General features: G+C 39.4%; 1 protein-coding gene across 13 annotated transcripts in view; it reads right to left on the bottom strand.

Annotated features, from left to right (window-relative positions):
- Nucleotides 1–19,577, bottom strand: part of agrn (agrin) — a 593,620-nt gene that overhangs the window by 59,195 nt on the left and 514,848 nt on the right. For all 13 annotated transcript variants that reach the window (XM_016661973.1, XM_016661976.1, XM_016661975.1 and 10 more), the window contains 7 exons: nucleotides 17,983–18,110; nucleotides 13,247–13,361; nucleotides 8,687–8,806; nucleotides 8,199–8,552; nucleotides 5,181–5,373; nucleotides 1,640–1,855; nucleotides 1,307–1,536 (listed from right to left, as the gene is read on the bottom strand). In XM_016661973.1, the coding sequence (XP_016517459.1) occupies nucleotides 1,307–1,536; nucleotides 1,640–1,855; nucleotides 5,181–5,373; nucleotides 8,199–8,552; nucleotides 8,687–8,806; nucleotides 13,247–13,361; nucleotides 17,983–18,110 (1,356 nt within the window). The remainder of the gene's footprint in view (nucleotides 1–1,306; nucleotides 1,537–1,639; nucleotides 1,856–5,180; nucleotides 5,374–8,198; nucleotides 8,553–8,686; nucleotides 8,807–13,246; nucleotides 13,362–17,982; nucleotides 18,111–19,577) is intronic.

Genomic DNA, 19,577 nt, shown 5'->3' with positions numbered 1-19,577 from the left:
ACATTTAACATATGTCTGTTAAGATGCAGGCAAAAGTTGCTTGAAGATTTTCCCTTTATTTCATGTTTGTAATCCATTTGTAACCTGTGTTTTATCTGATCGGTGGAGAAAAGACTCCTTGGAACTTCAGCTCACCGAATCGTTTGGATGTTATTGTTCAACTGATTTGTTTGGTTGTACTGGAAATTGATGTTTGTGACTTAATGTGTTAATCATTGAATTTGAATGCAGAACTAATAAAATAAAGTCTTTGTTCTAAAAAAATATATATATAATGTGACTCATTTTGGATTCACATTAAAAATGGCTTTGTGTTTTTCCCTCTGTGACGGAAAACAATTTGTGATGTTTAACAGAAATTTACGCCTGAACCTTTTGTCACATTACAGCCACACTGGATTTTATTGGGATTCTGAACAATGAAGAAAATCTTTACTAGCTCTTATTATACTTTGATTTGAAAGCTAGAAATTGATCATATAACTTTACATCCTCCTCCTTCACTATTGGGATGGTTCAGTCTAGCTCACAGTGATCATTTCTACTGAAGAGTCTGTGTGTTTGTGTTCACACGGTTTCCAGATAAACAACATTTTGGGGTACGGTTGACACTTGCGTTAATTTGTACTGTGTACTTTTCAGTGATGATGTAGTTGTTATGATGCTCATTGCTATGGATTGTTGGGGGGTTTCTCTTTCTAAAAGCAGACTCCAGGGTGTTGACTCTCCTCTTATCTCTTTTCTGTCTCTGTGTCCATTACAGTTTAACCCAAAGTCATTTCAAATTGAGTCTGACTCCCAGCTGGTTTTAAGGCTGCATCTGTTCAGATCTACTGCTGCATTGCAGCAACATGAGATTTCATACAACCTCTTCCTGTTGCTGGCATAACTAGAAACACCACCGTTGTGACTTTTCTCCACTAATCTGACTGTAAAGTCTTAAAAAGTTTAGTAACTCAGCATATGTGAATATGGATGGCATTAATTAGCACAACAAAAGTTTTATTAAGGACAGAAGTATGAATGTTTTTGCTTAAAGTGTAGCATTCCATCCTTTTTGAGCCCCAGAGGAACCAGGTGGATAAAGGTTTCATGGATTTATCGCTTGGTTTGATGTGAGATTCAAATCCAGCTGAGAATCTGCTACAAAGCACAGTTTTGTTAACAAAAGCTTTTTCTCCAATGTGACACAAAATAAGACAAAATAAGATGAAATACTTATTTGCAAAGGGCTGAAATATGATAAAGTTCAGGTGAGTAAAAGCTTTATTAAAGTCTGCAGTTACGATGCAGTGGAGAGACTTACCCCAGAATGCATTGCTGCACTTGCAGTGGAACATCTCAGCCTCCTTGACCTGGCACTCAGCTCCGTTCTTGCAGGGGTTCGGCTGGCAGGGGTTGTTCCCACACTCGCCCACACCCACGCCGAACAGACTGTCTCCGTTGGCCTCCTGGATGTTGAGCATGCGGTTGTTGACGTCCAGCATGCGGATACAGCCCACCAGCCCTGCGGTGACCCCGGTCCGCTCCCTGACGCTGAGCAGCAGAAAACACAGCAAGTCAGGATGGATGTTCTGCTCTTGCTAGAGGTCATCCGTCACCCCTCCGATGCTCAGCAGCAGCAGCCGCAGCATCTTACTCTTGCTTGAGGTCATCCGTCACCCCTCCGATAAACAGCGAGGTGTCCAGGTTGAGGCCGTCTGTCCCATGGGGACTTTCGCCTTGGACGTGCGGCTCGCCGTCCACGCTGAGCATGCCGATCCGCCGGCTGCGTGTCACCACCAGCTGGTGCCAGCGACCCTGGCTGATCTGGACTTCGCTGATCACGGTGCCTGTTCCTGAGCCAGTGTTGAACCTGATGAATCAGATGATGATTAGTTATCTGACCCTGACCTTTGACCCCATCCGATCACTGAACAGATGCTGAGAACAGCTGGATGTGCCACAACTTCCTCCTGCTGAACAGAAACTGAACTTATCTAAAAAGGAATAATCTAGAATTATATATCTAGAGTTATATATCTAGAGTCAGCTTCAATTGTTCCGGCTGGAAACTAGAGATCAGGCTGACCTCTGACCCGAACCTTCAGAGCCACATAAAGACGGTTCCAAAGTGGGCCTCCTATCAGTTGAAGAACATTTCCAGGATCAGAGGACTAATGTCTCAGCATCAGAGAAACTCATCCATGTTTGTCTTTAGTGGCATCGATTACTGTAACAGAACCAGAACCAGACATGAAGAAGCAGAAAGTGGAACATTGATCAACATATGTGATGTGTTTTGATGATGTTAATCATATTTAATGTGCATTGATGATTGATGATGGCATTTAATAAATGTGTAACGGGCTGCACGGTGGTGCAGTTGGTAGAGCTGTTACCTTGAACAAGAAGGTTCTGGGTTCAATTCCCAGCCTGGGGTCTTTCTGCATGGAGTTTGCATGTTCTCCCTGTGCATTGTGGGTTCTCTCCAGCTTCCTCCCACAGTCCAAAAACATGACTGTCAGGTTAATTGGTTTCTCTAAATTCTCCTTAGGTCTGAGTGTGTGCAGGGTTGTTTGTCCTGTCTTTCTCTGTGTTGCCCTGCGACAGACTGGCGTCTCGCCCGGAACATTAGCTGGAGATAGGCACCAGCAACCCTCCTGACCCCACTAAGGGACAAGGATGTATAGAAAATGGATGGATGGATTTAATAAATGTAATGTTTATAGTTTGTTTCATAACTATAATGGTTTAAAGCACTTTGAATTGGCTTGTTGCTGAAATGTGTTTTAGAAAAACTTAGACGTGGATGAGACAAAAACTTCCAGCTAAATATAGCAAACTGAAATAAAACCCAACCTTTAATCTACTAATGTTTTGTTGGGGAAAAGGCCTCGTCATCACAGAGATTAGACATCGTGCATCTGCATCCACACATGCAGCAATATTAGCTCAACCTGAGAGCAATTATCTGCCACAAATAATTAGTTCTTTTCTCCACGTCTCGGATTTGCAAAGCTGTGGGTGGGAATCTCACAGCTGTATTTCTGGAGCTGAGGCTCTCTTTGAGAGCAGCGGTGAGTAATGATCTCCTTTTTGCTCTGTGATTGATTTCATTTCAACATACAGATCCAGCCTGGTCAGGCTGGGTGAGGGGAGCTCGCTCAGAGTGTTAAAATCTAAAATACATGAAAAGTTGATGGAGCTGGAATACAGGTGAATTTTTAATTAGTCTCATCAGTTGTCTTCAGAAGTTGCTGCCTTTCCAAAAATGGTCTTTATTAACACAATTCTGCTGGGGGAAGACATGAACACACACCATTATGGGATTATTGGTGTTTCTGCTGGTTTCTCAGAGGAAAATTGGCCAATTTGACAGAACTGGTCGTCATCAGCTCCAGTCAAAGGGTGAAAACAGAAAATGCTGACAGAACTCCTCTTATCCTCCTCTCGTCTTGTTTTGCCTGCTTTCAAATTACTTTATTTCTCACTGATCTGTGCATTTCTCTCCATACCTTCACTTCTTTTCAGGTTATTCTGCACTAAATTTGCCAGCTTGTTACCAGGAAATATGCAAGTTAAAGCAGCAAAACACACATTTGAAAGCAGATGTTTTCATCTACTGTATAAAAATACATGTATCGTTTGCCAACATTTCTTCTGTTTGCTGCTATTTGGTAGAATTGTCTTTCGGATGGTACATTTTGGGTTTTGGCTATCATTGTGTGGAAGGTTTTTCTTGGTAGAACAATATTACAACGTATTTTTAAGACCTTTACTGCAGACAATAAAAAGTTACATACAAAGCCAACATTATTTTCCTATAAAGAGATCAAATTTAACAGGCCCAGACTGACACATTTTCAGTTTTTCTACTTATTTTCAAACTGATCCAGAATATTCTTTGGTTGTTAGGTGACCAGAAGCAGACCTATGAATATTCAGGAGCGAGACATCTGCAGACAAATTAACAATAATTTGTTAATAAATAAATAATAAAATGGTTTATGAGACATATTTTTACCAGCAGTCGGTCATAAACAGCTTTTAGTTGAATTTTTGAAAAACTGAAAAGTGAATTCAGTTTGACAGGAAATAGGATTTTTTGACCAACATTATAATTTCCAATGAGCTGGGGGATCAGTTACAGTTTGTTCAGCTACAAACCAACAGATTCACATTCATAGAAAGTATTTATAAAGAGAGGAATTTAGATCAACAATGTGTTTTCAACCAGAACAGAAGAAATTATGCCAGTAAGTGAAATAAGTGTTTGATCCTTCAGAGACACATTATCCCCACAGTCAAACAAGGAGGTGGACCCATCATGCTGAGGGCTGCATCACTCCCCACACTGAAACAAAGTGAAAAATGTCCCATTATATCAAATGTCCAGTAGCTTCCCTGGTCAGTAAATGCTTCTGAAAGCTCATCAGTGACAGAACAGACCCAAAGTTACAAAGGAGCGGCTGAACAGAAGCAAATCATCAGATTTATAGAGGAAACCTGAGACGAGTCTGAAGCTTTGTGAAGCAGGATGAGACAAAACTGCTGATGAGTCTTCTTGTTCACCAGCAAAAGTTTCTCTTCCAGTTCTTTTCTGTTTTGCTTGTGGATTAAACACTTAGTTCACTCAAGGTTTTTACGTGAGGCCATGTTTCTGGGTTTCTGGTTGGTTCCACCTTTTAAAATGTAATTATGAAAAGTATGTTCCTTTGCAGTTGAGTCATGTTGCACGGAAGAAATGCTTATTTCAAACTTAACACCCAATAAATTCTGACTGCACTGTTTGGAGGATATATATGGAATCACTGCAACTGTATGTAAATACAGTAACATTATATGTGCTCCAGATCCATTTCAGGAATCCAAGTAGCCTCATGTGTTCAGACTGCTCAGATTTGTTTCTGAATGTCTGACTTTAACCTACAAATTGCCCAGAAGTCTCCTTATCTTTATTTATTTCCTGGCTCTGCTGTTTTCTACATGTTTACTCAGTGTAATTATTTGCCTCATTATCCTCAGCCCTCTGTTTTGCTCTTATTTACGTCGCCTCCCAGCTGCTGCTGCAATGACCTCGTTCCCTCATGGGGATCATTAATGTTTCATCACGGTTTTTTGCGATAAGAACGGATGGAGGAGGATGAAACCCCGTATTAAATTCAATCCAACAGAATCAATAAACGTCCTGCACTCACTTGAGCTCCACCCTGCTGTTGACCAGAGCCAGAGAGATGAAGTCTTTCTTCTTCATTTGGCCGTTGTAGAGCAGCAGGCCGTTCATCTCGGATGCTCTGAACTCCATAGCGATGCGGACTGTGTGGTACGCGCTCATCGTCGGGAAGGCCAGGAAAGACTGGCCACCAAATGATGGGATGAAGTACCTGATGGCTGCGGACAAAATCACAAGTCGCTGCTATCAATATTTTGTTACTGCATACTGCATGGGCTTCTGCGACTTTCACCAACTCAAATTTAAGACTTTTTAAGACCATTAGGAATGAAATTTAAAACCTGCATGATTACAAAATCACAAATAAACAAATCCTATTGGTTGGCAACAGACGTGAGCCAATGAAGAAGATGAACAGCGTCCCAGCCAACTGGCAACTTATACACGATGGATATAAAAAAAACTAGCTTTACCCTTTACTGTTAGCTTACCTAGTAAACTTTAGCAAGTTTTTCTATTAGCAATATGAAAAACTATTACTATCTATGAAGAGTATATTAGCAGCTAGCTACCACTCAGACCGCAGTGAAGATGTCCGCATGCGACTCAAAGTTTTGCATTAGCAGTAAAATCCCTTGAGAAAAAAGAGAAAACTATGTAGAATATATAAGTATTCCTGCCACAACACAGTTTAAGGCCTTTGATTAACCATAATCAATAATCCAGCTGATATATTTTTATACAAGGAAAATCTAAAATATCTCGCTATCTTAAGCTAACGTCTGCTTTTCTTTAAGAGTGACGGAAAACAGAATGTGTCATCTATAAAATGATGTCTTGTAAATGTTTTTTTAATGTAAATTGACACCAAGAAGAAAAGCTAATGCTGCATGCTGCTGATGCTAATGGGGATCTCAATAAAATACTTCTTTTTTTCTTCAATAATTACATATTTCAAAGAGACATTTTAAAATCACATTTAACTTTCAGTACATACATACAAGATTTTTTTAAAGATGTTTTAAGGACTAATACTTAACAGGAGTCAAAAGTGCATAATTAACATAAGTGGCCAGGATGAATCACCTCCTCTCTATCAGTTTATTTAAATGTTTAGCATTTTTAATGGAAAGGAGTCAAATCAGAAAGAGGAGAAGTTTTATTTTTATAGAAACAGGTTACGTTTCTGTCACCCTTCGCCTCCGTCCATCTCATCTTTTCTGTCCGTCTCTACAATCTCCTCCAGTCCTAATAACTTGATTAATCTGGTGTGCATGCAGTGCGTGCAGCTTGTGGGTGTTTGTGATTTCAGTTAGCCACTTTAACTCAAAGGCACAAAGTAATTCTCATCATCTAATACCCATCAAAGCAATTAGTGTCAATTATGTGAAGATGCAGCTGTGCGAGGTCGCTGCGTTGCAAATCTGAAATCCCAAAGTGGGGAAGAAATAGAGTTTCTGAACAAGTTCTGGCTGATTGATGATTTTTCTCTGCAGAGCTTTCTGGATTTGGTGTTACCCTGGGTGAGCAGCAACTCAGTGGCTGCACATATCTGGGATGATGAAACTGTCTGAATCACTGGAGATGAAGTCCAGCTGGCAGAGGGAACAGCCTGTGTCTGACTAAACATGCCTTTTTTATTTTTAACTTGACTTAAAACCTATTATGTACACATACAAACCTGATGTTCGGTTCTGTGGTGTTAATTTGTAAAGCTCTAAATCGCCCAATAAATCCACATCTGTGACCACTTAACATTTCACCTCCATAATCCAGCAGTAAATGGAGCCATCACTAACACCGCCACTCAGGGTGTCACCTTCACTCACAGCACTCAGCTAGAACCAGCAGAACAACCACAGTACTAAACTATTCACACCTGGAACTCTTCCACATTCACTTCTCAACCTTGGTGTTACACAGAAACACACACACACACACACAGGTGCGTACTAAGTGTCTACTTAGCAGGCAGCTAAGGGCACTCTGCCTTGTTGGTCCACTGTTGACATTCTGACCTGGACAGATTGATGGTCAGGATAGACGGCTGTGTACTAAGGGAGCATTAGAGCAGATCCTTCCTGCCATCTCTGCTCCAAACTGACTCAATAACCGTCTACATCTCCATTTTCTGTTATTGTAAACAGCCTTTTGTTTTAATACACGTATAAATATGTGCACATTTTGTAATAATAAATAAAATATACTCATTTTATATTTATATTGTCATACTTTTATAATTTTGTGAATTTCCCCACAATAGAGGAGATTTCTATTTTTAAATACATGGATGTGTTATTTAACACATCCATGTAGTGGCAATTTTTATCAAACCAAAAACTCCATTAAAAATACAATCAATAAGCCTCTGCTGCTCTGTGGTGATATATATGCAGGCTAAAAAAGTACAATTTCCAAAACACTGGAAGTTTGTTTATTTTTTCCAGTATTTTCTGGGCGTTGGGCCCAGTAAATACCCAGTAAATACGCAGTGCATGGTAGGACTAAACCAGTCTGTACTTATAGAAATGGATCCACAGTTCTTCCTGTCCAACTTAGTTAATAAAACAAACAAAAACAAAAAAACAACAATTATTAACCTACAAATTTACCTTCTAAATCACCCAAAAATATAAAGTAATATAAATTTTAACAAAATTCTAAATGATAAAAGAATAGGTAACTCCAACAGTTTGAAGAACATGAATGCTTTAAGAAGGCAATGCTGTTTTTCTGTTTTTCTTGAAGCTGAGCTTTTTATCTAACCTTAAATATTTGACATTGCATTAAAATGTTTTTGCTACACCAGTGTGCACTAAAGGATAATGTTTCCAAAGATGATCCTTTATAATGCCTGAAAAGAGTGATTTATACAATGGAAGAACTTTAAACCTCTTTGAGATGTCTGAAATGTTTGCCTTCAGTGTGCTCTGATCCGGCTGTTTCATGAATTTAAAGTAGCAGCAGACCCTGAAACTTCTGATTAAGCCTAATAATAAATAAGGAAAGTAAACCAGAAAAGAAGATAGAAAACACGGCTCACGTTTCTCACACACTGCCCCTCCTCGTCCAGCCAGGCACTTGCAGCTGAAGTCGTCGCCGTCGTTCTCGCAGGTTCCCCCATTGAGGCATGGGTTGGAGTCACAGGGCTTCTGGGTTTTTGGCCGCCCAGTCGTAGTGAGTGGCGCTGAGGTGCTATGCAGCATTTTTGTGGGCGGAGCCTGCGTGGTGGTGGTCCATCTGGAGCTGGTGGGCCTGCGGGTGGTTCCCGGTGGGCGGCGTGTGAAGTAGGGGGAATGAGGCCTGGATGTGGGGGCGGGGGAGGCTGTGGTGACGGCAGCAGCAGCAGTGGCGGCAGCGGTGGTGGTGGTGGTAAACAGTGGGATGGTGGACAGACCTGTTGGAAAAATGACAGTTTAACCATGTAGAGCTTAAGACTTTCAGCTTAAGAAAACCTTCAGTAAGCTACCTCATGAATAAGTTTCTTTTTCTAAATCCTTCCACTTTGCTGTTAAGTCTACATCACATTACCATAATTAGTGAAGCGAATATTCTCTGCCGTTGGCTTCTTTACAGAGATGCTGGTGTCTTTGGAAGCCTTCAGCTGTTTCAGCAGCGCTCCCTCGATGTCCTCCACATTGTATCTCGTATCTACGATAAAGAAAAGGTTCAGGCATTCAGGACAAGGCCTCTGTGGATCGCTGCAAACACAGGACTTGAGCTCCTTTTAATGCTACCGTGAATATATCAAACAGCCCTGTGTGTGACAGGTGGAGGGTCTCTGCGGACCACTTGTCCTCCAGTCACCGCTGGTTCCACTTTCTTTTTTTCCCCCAGATGAATCGCTCTCATTATGCTCGCTGCAGATGTTTGTTTTACAAGCCGTGGAGGGGAGACGTGTGAAGGGTATGAAGGACGCTAAATGTTGGCCATAAAAAATAGAGGAAGGAGGAGGGAGGAGGACAAAGAGGAGGACTTTGTTTTGTTTGTTGCAGATGGTCGATAAAACACCCAGTTATGATGTATCTACAATGATCTGAGATCAAATTATATTTGTAGGAGAAAAAAAGCCAAACACTTGTTTTTAAATGTTTTCTGAATCAACAGAAAGAGGAACTGAGATTTGATCATAAATCATCCCAAGTTCCTATAAGAAGACAAGAAAGTCTAAATCACTGGATGAGTTTACATTTACTAAAGAGGTAAAACTACAGGCTTAGTTTTATGAGATCAATAATAAATAGGTAAACAATGATTAGGCCTGTCGCAATAAGAAATAAATCAATTAATCGCATGTTAAATTAAAACAAGCTCAGTACTTTCCATTTGCATGATTTATCTTATTTCTCTCTTCTCTCTCTCTCTCAATAACCATTATATTAATAAAGTCTTCAGTCTGCTGCTCTGCTAGCCCTTTTTTCTGAAGGACAGGTTTGTTTACAGAGACTTCATAACTAATTTATTTGTGGTTTTGTTTTATTTATTTCAAGTATGTCAAATGTCTTCCACTTTCACAACAATATTCATGTTTATCACAATAATTTATGGGACAATTTATCAGTTGTGACTCATACGCTCCCTGAATATCTAATCAATAAAAAAGAAAACTTAGTGGAGCCTAACAAAAATAAAATAGAAAATTACATATTTATATCTAAATAAAATTTCTAATTTACATATTGTCTCAAGAAATAAACCAACTAAAACAAAACCGTTTGGTTACATGATACTGTAAATACAGTATCATGTGAAAAGAGCCCATAGTCTTAGCAGGCCACCGTAGTCCAGATTCAATCAGCCATCAGTTTTAAATTATGGTAAAAAATCAATCAGTTATGTCATAATTAGGGATGCTCCGATCAGGTTTTTTACTGCCGATTCCGATACCGATCACTCATGAGGGCCGATCACTGCCGGTCACCGATCTTTGGCCGTCACCTGAATTGGCTGTTAATTTTTTGTGTTATGTATAAATGCTACTATGTGATCTGGCAAAATGGAAAAAATGATCTGGTTATAAATTCACCTAACTTTGACATAAACATGCAAAATATTTGCAGGCACAATACAGCAGCTATTCAGTCAAAAGGACAACTGAAAAACCTGCAATCAGTAAAACAATATTTAACAGTAAGGCTCTCAGTACCATAAATTATACATGAGTCAAATAAATCTCGCAACACTGTCTATATCAAATAATGTCAAGTAAAAAAGAAACATTCATTCAAAGTCAAATGCAGGTTGCATGAAAATAAACAATCCTTAATTACAAAATCAAAACTTCCTGTGAGCATGGCTAGCTGATTAATGCTGGTTCTGATTGGTGGGTTCTGACCGAGCTGAGTAATTCTGCAGAACACATGGAGGAGGCAGAACAGATCGACTATTTTTCCAGAGGTTATCTGTCTTATGTTAGGACATAGAGAAAGTTTTAATACATATGTAAAATATTGTGTTAGTTTAAGTTAGAGGCTGCAGCTTTAAGCAGACATTCGGTGTGAGAGTTCACTATCTAGTTGTAAACCAGGGTAAAAACTGCCCTTAATCCCACCTTTGCTGCTCCGTTGGTTAGAGTGACAATCAGTCACACAGTGCATTCAGCCAATCACTGCATCTGATGTGGTTATTCAGGCCTGCTCCAGCATGTGGAGGTGTGAGGGGGAGAGCTGGAGACAAAGGAGCTACAGGTTTGTGCTTCCAAACAATTAGTTTATCTCTTTGTTTATTATGTACTTTTAAAACTCACAATATAAAAATCATGTAGATCTGAATACCCAGTGAGCTTGGAACCATGAAGTTGTCATGCACTGAACTATATATGGAATTGGTGAGTAATTAACACAATGTTGTTTTGTTTGTTCAGTATGTTGGTGGTGGTAGCCAATGCTAATTGTTTGATCATCAATTGTCACATAATCTAACTCCTTAAATTCAATATGTGTTTAAGCTAATGAGATAAATGCTTTTATCTTTATTTTGTCTTAAAGATTTGATTGTGCATTTATTTCTGTATATAACTGAAAAAAGTCTAGTTAACTAGCAGGCTGGTAATTTACTGGTCCTGTTTATGTCAATACAGGCAAGGTGACCCCTTTTAGGGTTAAAGGATGGCGAGCTTCTGAGAACTGGCTGGGGCCAGGAGAACCCGAAACTCACTCCATACTGGTCTGGTAGGAGGCTGATGGTCTGCAGTATTCCCCCTCCATCTCACCATACAGACACAAATCCATTATTCATCTCTTCTCCATTGGAAACAAATTGCGCTTGGACATTTTCACCTCAAATATCTGGACAATCAAACCATGGACCTTTCAAATGTGTGTCAGTGAGACACTGTGCTGACGGGTGGGGAAATTTAGGACTTTTGTGCACATTTATATGGAAAATTTACTGCAGTACTGTGTATATATATTTTGTATTTATTTTTTAGGTTTTATGTATGCTTTGTGTTCACCTCAATTTTCTCTTCTTTAAAATACATGGTACTGAAAGCAGTTATTCTTTTGTATTTTATTGATTACTGACAACAGCTCCAGTAGATGAATTTAGTCTTCTGACATCATATGCCATCTAGTCCCTTAGTACATTAAGTAGTGCTACATGGTGGAGCAGAAACTACCAGTAGCGTGTAGTGGTTGGTGGTCCAACAGCGAGAGCAGAACCGCTAGCTCATTGATTTAAATTATTCTTTTGGGTTATTTGTTAGCTTTCTGACCATCATGCTAATCAGGGTGAGTGTTGGTAGTTGTGCGCTGCTTTACCTGCTGACTGTTTGTTCCCGATGTCTTTTCTTCCTGCATTGAGCCTCGATGTAGCCAAGTTCCGTCAAGTGCTGGTTTTTTAAATGTCATATTAGATTTGTTGTGTTGATGCATTTTGACGTGCTTCACCCCCGAGGTAATTTTCCGCTGCAACACGCAAACTTATTCATTCACTCTGAGCCTTATAGTTCCACACAACAGGATTAGTTGCCACGCACTTGCACAGTGTGAAGAAAGAGGAGATAAGCTGCACAGGCAGGCTGTGAAGTGATATCCAGGTGATCGGTTTGTGTGATTGGTAACAAGAGAAGGTGATCGGCGATCACTGATAATACACTTTTTCATGGAAAATTAGCCGATTATGATCGGTGGCCAATCGATCGGCACACCTCTGGAATATTCAGAGGTTGAGGACATGCTGGGCTCAGCTGGAGCTGAGTGTAGGTAAAATGTTTTATTTTCAGATTATAAACTTTGATGTAAGAGCACATGGCCACCGACATGTGGCCATGTGCTACCTCACTCTGCAGCCTGTTGGTTGTATGTATGGAATAGTTTTTATAAAACAGGACAAACTTGTTTGTTTATCACCAGTTTTATCTTTAATGAATCATTCAGCTGCTTTTTTGATCACTGCAACGTTGTCTACCCCCATTTCTATTTACCTCAATAAGCTTTCATAACTCACCAGGTTTCTGGAAAACTGACCCAAACTGACCAAATCAACAGCTCATTATTCAGAAATACAGTTTGGATTTTTTCCAAAACGTCGGCTCTTCGGTTTGTTTGTCTGATCTTCATGGAGTCAGCTGATTGCATTTAGGCCAGTGTGCACTTATTATTTACATTTGTGTGAGGATTATTGGTAAACTGGGAAAACTAACAACTAAGACAAAAGGATGGAAGAGAAAATGCTAAAGTTTTTGGTGGCTGCAATTTGATATGTAGTAAAGAAAAATCTAAATTTAGGTGCCAGAACAGCTGAATCATGAAAAGCTAATTATTTTTTAAATAAATTAAATGTGTAGAAAGATTATGTTTTAATAATTTATATATATATAAGGGAACATTTCACTTTAATTTTGTGTGTGGCTCCAAATCCAGGCCTCCATTGGTTAANTTCCATTGATGATTTTTGTGTGATTTTGTTGTCAGCACATTCAACTTTGTACAGAACAAAGTATTCAATGAGAATATTTCATTCATTCAGATCTAGGATGTGTTATTTGAGTGTTCCCTTTATTTTTTTGAGCAGTGTATATATATTTCCTTTCTCTTCCTATTTTGACTATTTTGAGTCTGTTGTGTTTTGCACATGTAATTTTCTTACCTGGTCGGAAATGGGCCTCGACGAATGCCATAATGGAGCCGCTTGGAGCCAGTTGACGTACTCGAACTCCCATGAAGTCCTTGTGCACCTGTGACTTCCTGAACATCTCATTGAGCTGTTATGCAGAAAACGAAAGCAGCTTAAAGACAGATGGAGACAACGGATGATAAATGAGGACAGTAATGAGCTCCACACCTTAATTCCACAAAACTGTTCACTATCTGGAAAGAAGAAAGACTCCCTCTCAAATCGGTTTGCAGGGAAGAAGGCCACTAGGTGTGGGAGCTCAAATTGACATTTAGCTGGCTGAGGTGACATTAATTTTAGGAGCAGGTTTCCAGGAGCAGCAAAGATAAATGCCAAGCTACCTTGACATTCTTATTGGTTTTTCCTACAATGACTCGGTGTGTACAACGTAACCGGCTGAGCAACTCAAAGAAACTAGCTAGTTTTTAAAGCTAACTTTCATAATAAGCTCACCTTTAGCCCCAAATTTTCAAAATAAACTGAAAACTTTGCAAATTTTATTCTAAAAGATGAAAATATGTATAAGTATAACTATGCCAATATTTATACTTATAGTCCAGGTAACACAAAATAAAAACAAAGAAAAAAGTCTCTATTTAGCTAAAAGTCTCTATCCTAATCTCATGAATTTTTAATCTACAGTACATCGAATGCTAAGGTGCTAGCAAAAACTAGTCTGTACAGCTAATGGCTAAGTCATCTGTTTACCTTCCCACACATTGCTGTGATTTAACAACAAATTCCCCTTATACAGAAAGAAATTAATTTGTGAATGTTTAGAAGAAGTCAGCTGTGTTTTCAGATAGGTACGTTAGCATAACTACTATCTACAACAAACATTCATAGAGGACTTTGTAAATGGAAATGTGTTCTATTTACATTATTCAGCCTACAGTAGTTACCAAAAATACATTTCCAAAAGATTAAAGCTTTTATTAACATGCTTCTACTGTAGACATCACGTTCACAAACATTAACAAGCCAACAGCTAGATAACTAGCAGTAAATGGTGGAGTAGCTGACGCCCTCTGCCTGAGCAAAATGGGGTCTAATTAACTAAACAGCTAAAATGAGGTTTTTGTACCTTTGTTACTCTGTAAAGAGCAGAACAGGGAAAGGCTAGAGAGTCATTCTTCATGTAATTACTACCAGAAAACCAGGGCTAGTACTGAGTTGTTGTTCTGTATATTTGCTTAAGTTTATCAAAATCAAAACAACTTAATTATCTGTATCAGTTAATGACATTTACAGCACTTGGAACAATTATTGGATTTCTGTTACAAACACAAACAGTTAGATCATGCATTTTTCCATCTTTTGTTTAAATTGCTTTATAATATTAATTACTAGTCAGTCATTACTAGCATACCCCAACCATATCAGGTTGGGGTATGCTGTCATGTATTCATGACAGCAATGTCATGAATACATTGCTGTATTTATGACTGAATACAGCAATGTAATCTAATAGACAAGGTACATTTTGCTCCTGCTGATGAGCACATCAGAATAAATGCGTCACTAAACTTTAATGATCTTATTTCTACCCTGTCAGTAATGACACTTAAACTGGCAGTCCACTCACACTGCCGATTAGGAACACTTTGCTGAGCTTGTTGAGTGCGCTCAGGATTTTTTTCTGCAAACACTAAACTCCTCAGATTTGTGAAGGTGTGACAGCAAATTAGGCAGTAAAACCCTCCAAAGCTGGATTAGCGATGGAGTCAGTATACACAAACTTCCCCTCAGTACGCACTTCACTCCTGTCCTCCTTGCAAACGTTTTAATTTATCTCTGAAAAAGCACATTCTCATGTTTTTTAAAGAGCTGTGCCACAGCTTGACTCTTTTCAAGTAAAGAGCCACTTTGTGACTTTGCACGCCTTCTGCTAGCGCTAAGTCCATTTGTGTAAGTATAGTGTGTGCTCAGTGGTTGTCCTGCAAGATGTAGAGGAGGGCGTTGGATGCTGTCGAGTAGCACACAGGGCTTCAAGAGACCCACAGGCTGAGACCGTTAACGAGCACACACACACCGCTGTGAGGCAGCAGATTAGGTGCCAGTGGAGGCTGGTGACACTGATTTAACAGCTGGTACAAGTGAACAGCACACACAGACACACACACACACACACACGCCTACACACAGGTTCCCGTTTCATGTGAGGAGCGAAGCCCCAGATCGTCACAAAGGAAACGGACAGTGGAGAAAGTCAGTGGCTAAACTGTGATTATGGTGGCTGTCTTGCTCAGCTTGCTAACAGCATGATTATCCAACTGTACGATGCTCGGATTTATCCAAAATAATGTTTGAATTTTTATAAAAAGCAGAAAAGGCCTAATTAATTTCTCATGGAAAACCGCTTTTGGGTATTGTAAATTTGTTTGGCAAGCAACTGCACAATTCTGCAGAGAGATGTTTTTTTCTTCCAGTTGGGGTCTTATTAAACTTGAAGAGCGTCTCTTCATACACACATTGCCAAAGATTTTCCTAATTAATCATCTATATGCAGAAAAGTAAAATTCAGAAGAGGAAAAATGAGAAAAGAATAGCAGAAATAAACCGAGATGCTGTGAAAAGCCTTTGGTTCTTTTTTTCCTCCATCTACTTTGGTCTTAAAAAATGGGGTTCAATTGCTATACATAATCTTCAGCACAGATCACCTGATATAACAGATTGCCACTGTGCTCCTTTTTATTAAAAACTAAATATCAGGCAGGGCATCTCCTTTGATGTATGTCTTCTGACCAAATGCATTTTCTTTCTTTTTCCTCTGTCCTTTTTTCATTATTGTTATTTTTATATCAGATGTATCGGAGCAGAAAAATTGTTTCAGCTCAGCGTGGCAGAATATTACTCAGCAGCTTCAGAGGTGTCAAGTCTGTAATATATGCTGTGATACCTGCCTGAAAGAATGGAAAGAATTGGATTAGAAAGCTGCTCTGCGAGGAGCTTTATTCTGTCGAGGCGCTTTGAATCTTGTTTCAGAGGCTTTTGGCCTCTTGACAAGAACATTCTTGGAAAACAAAACATTTGCAGCAAAGTATTTGTTTTTTCCTTCTCCCTGTGGCCTCAGTGATAGTTTTGACTGGAGTCGGTTGTCAGCTGGACACTTGAGGGCAGCAGAACCAGCTCAGAACAAGGACAGGGATTTTTTATTCTAAAACCTGTCATCGTGCATGTTACCTGCTAAATTTAACTCATGTTTGCTTTTCCTGTAGACGCTGACAATCTAAAAAAGGTCACTTGGAAAATGAAACACAGTGGTCCCACGGACACGCGCATGCACACACACCCAGCAGGGTCTCTTCGATAAAGAAAACTTTTTAAAAATGAAATTTGATTTTGTTTAGTAACCAAAACAAAAACTGCTTTTTCCACCTGTTACGGCTGGCATTGTAAATTTAATCATGAAAATGTGACTGTGCAGGTACCCATCCCTGATTGGCTCCCAGAAGACAACGGAGACGTCTAATTGGTTGCCTCCTGGAAGTGACAGATATAAAAGCTGCTGACGTAGACTTCCTGCCATCCAGCCTCAGCTCATCTCACACTGTTTGTCTGTTAAACACCTTGTAAAAGTTCTTGGGAGTTTGTAGGATTGAGCTGTCATTTATGTTTCCTTAGATTTCTCATGTTTTTCTTAATTAGGGAGGTAAGTTTTTGTCATTTGGTTTATTTACTTTCAAATAGGTAAGTTCTGGTTAATATTCATTTAGTTTCCTTTTGTTTGTTGTTTTTGGCACCATAGCTCACTCTGAAGCCATGCACTCCACTTGTTGTAGCATCTCAGTCAAAAATAATTACAAAAAAAATAAATAACATTATAAAATGTTCATCTTTGTGTGTCAGCTGCTTGAGATCTGAAGAGGATGGATGTTAGGATGATAGGACCCTTCATGTTATGATCTGGCCACCCCTAGACGGGTCATAACACACCAATGGTGCCAAGTTAAGACATATATGCAACACAGTGGAAGCAACGTAAAATATTAAAAGTCCAAGTTTGATGTGCTTATGTATTATCAAAATTTAGTGAATCTGAAGTAAGAAAAGTGAAAATCTTTATTTTTCTTGACATACTGATCAAATGTTTCACAAACAGTGTTTTAAAAGAATCCGTGGTCAGCATAGGAGCACTCTAGTCCAGCTCTTTATCATACAGTTTAAATGTTTTTCTAATTCTAAGTGGTCCAAAAAGCTTTAAGGATCAATGAAAATGTTGCTTTTCTGTGTTTCCACAGTTAGAATACACATTTAGAAATAAAATTGTGTTTTACAGTCTCTAGTTATTGTTGGAATATCTGGCCCAAATATTTAAGATTTTTAAACATTTTTCTGCCGTGTCCAAAACCATGATGCCCTGGGTGGAGAGCCCTTACACCCAAATAAAAACTCTGTGTAAAAAGTTGAAAATCAACAAAAATAACTAAAAATATTGTTTTGGAGTGCTTAAATATTTGATTAAAATGAGTTTTTTTCTGTATGTTAGACGTTTTGTCTTCACATAGTCACTTTGTTTTTTGAATAAACCACATAAGAGATTAAGCAGTGAAGTTAAACCGGATACAGTTCAGGGAAACTGCTTACACTAGCAGAAGAGTGTATCCAAAAACAGATGATAAAAATTCAACGGTGCAAATCTGCTCCAAATCAGCAAGAAATGCTGCCTGGGCTGAACTCTGAACACAAACTGCTGCTTTTGGACTTACGGCGCTCTCTATGCTGCGTGCTGTCTCTCCAAACAGCTCAGACTTGGGGTCCTCCATCTCAGGGGTGTAGAAAATCTCCTGGTCATCGACCTGGTCGAGGTGCAGGAAGCCTGAGAACTTCATGGTGGCTGCAGGCGGAAAGAGACAAGGTGAGACTTTTAAAGCACATGCAGCTTTTCCCATCATAGCCTCTGCCTTCACATGGTGCTGCTGATTTCTGGGGCAGTGCCAGGTCAGGGTGAGTGATGGATTGTGAGTTTGTGTGTGTTTGACGGGGCGGGTGGTGTTAGTGAGGGAGCTGCTGATCGCCCCAGAGGGGTGCTTCTGCAGTTTGACCAATAAAAGTTAAAAAAGGGAAGTGGAGGAGGATGAGGTGAAGAGTGGAAATATGACAGAAGAGAAGGCGAACGGGGAAAATGGTCCAGTTTTACCAGATCCAGACTCATCCCAAAAGCTGGCTGTGGCATAGAAGGCTGGGTAGAGAAACAGCAGGTTAGACATAAAACAAACTTGACACACACACAGACACACACAGAGTCGGCCCAAAGCATATGAGAGTCAAGCAGCTGCTTAGAACCCCCACACCACCAGGGGGCCACCAAGAAACCCAGGCCAGCATGATAAAAAAAAAATATATATATATATACACACACACACACTGAATAAAACAACACTGAATAATACAAACTAAATGCTATTACACATGGAAAACCTAAAACTATTGCAATATTATGGTTATAGGTCTTTCACAAATAAAAAGCTAATCATTTCCTGTTGGGGAAATGTATCAAACTATTTAACTTGTTTACTTTAAATTCAGTGTTTATCAGCTGATGCTACTTTTAAGTAATTAAAATAATACGGCTCATTTAAATACCACTCTGCAGTTCAAAATCCTATCTTCTTAGTTTGCTACTCTTGTAAGGTTAAAATCAACAGCCATAATAACACAGGTACCATGTAAGCTAATTACAGATGATGCTAATGCTAATGATAGCAGGCATAGACATGAATATGTAGAGCCCTCATGGAGCGCTGAGTCGTATGTAACAGCGTCCGCCATGTTCTATGTGGCAGCAGAGCGATCGGAGCTCCATAAGTCCTGTGCTGTGTGAACTTGTTTCAACCGTTTTACGAAACAAACTGGATTCATTTGCATTACCTTTCACAGGTAAGGATTAAAGAACAGAATTACTTGACTTTGCAGCCAGAAATTTGCTTCTAAACAACTGAGAAATATTTCCTATGTAGCTTAATTGGCCCGAAGTAAACATTGATTGTTAGCGTAGCAGCTAACGTTTTCATACTGTTTTCTAATGAGAGAGAGCTGATGAGAAACCACTGTTAGAGGAGAAGTTCATTTAAAACCAGGGGATTTAGTGAAGAAACATCAGTCAGGATCAGAGCTGGAGCTGCTGTTCTTCAGTCTGTTTCCAGCTCAGCTTCACCATGTCGGTATTTAGCTATAAAGATGCTACGAGTCAGAGCCCAACATGCTGAAAATGTCTTTTTATGAATGTGAAGGAAACATATATTTATTTTCTATTACACTTTTGGATAATTTCTCTTTTTATCCTTGGCTTCAGCCTGTGAAC

Source organism: Poecilia formosa, unplaced genomic scaffold, assembly GCF_000485575.1.
Source record: "Poecilia formosa unplaced genomic scaffold, Poecilia_formosa-5.1.2 Scaffold352, whole genome shotgun sequence".
In the NCBI taxonomy this organism is placed as follows: Eukaryota; Metazoa; Chordata; class Actinopteri; order Cyprinodontiformes; family Poeciliidae; genus Poecilia; species Poecilia formosa.
This window is presented reverse-complemented; position numbering and strand designations above follow the sequence as displayed.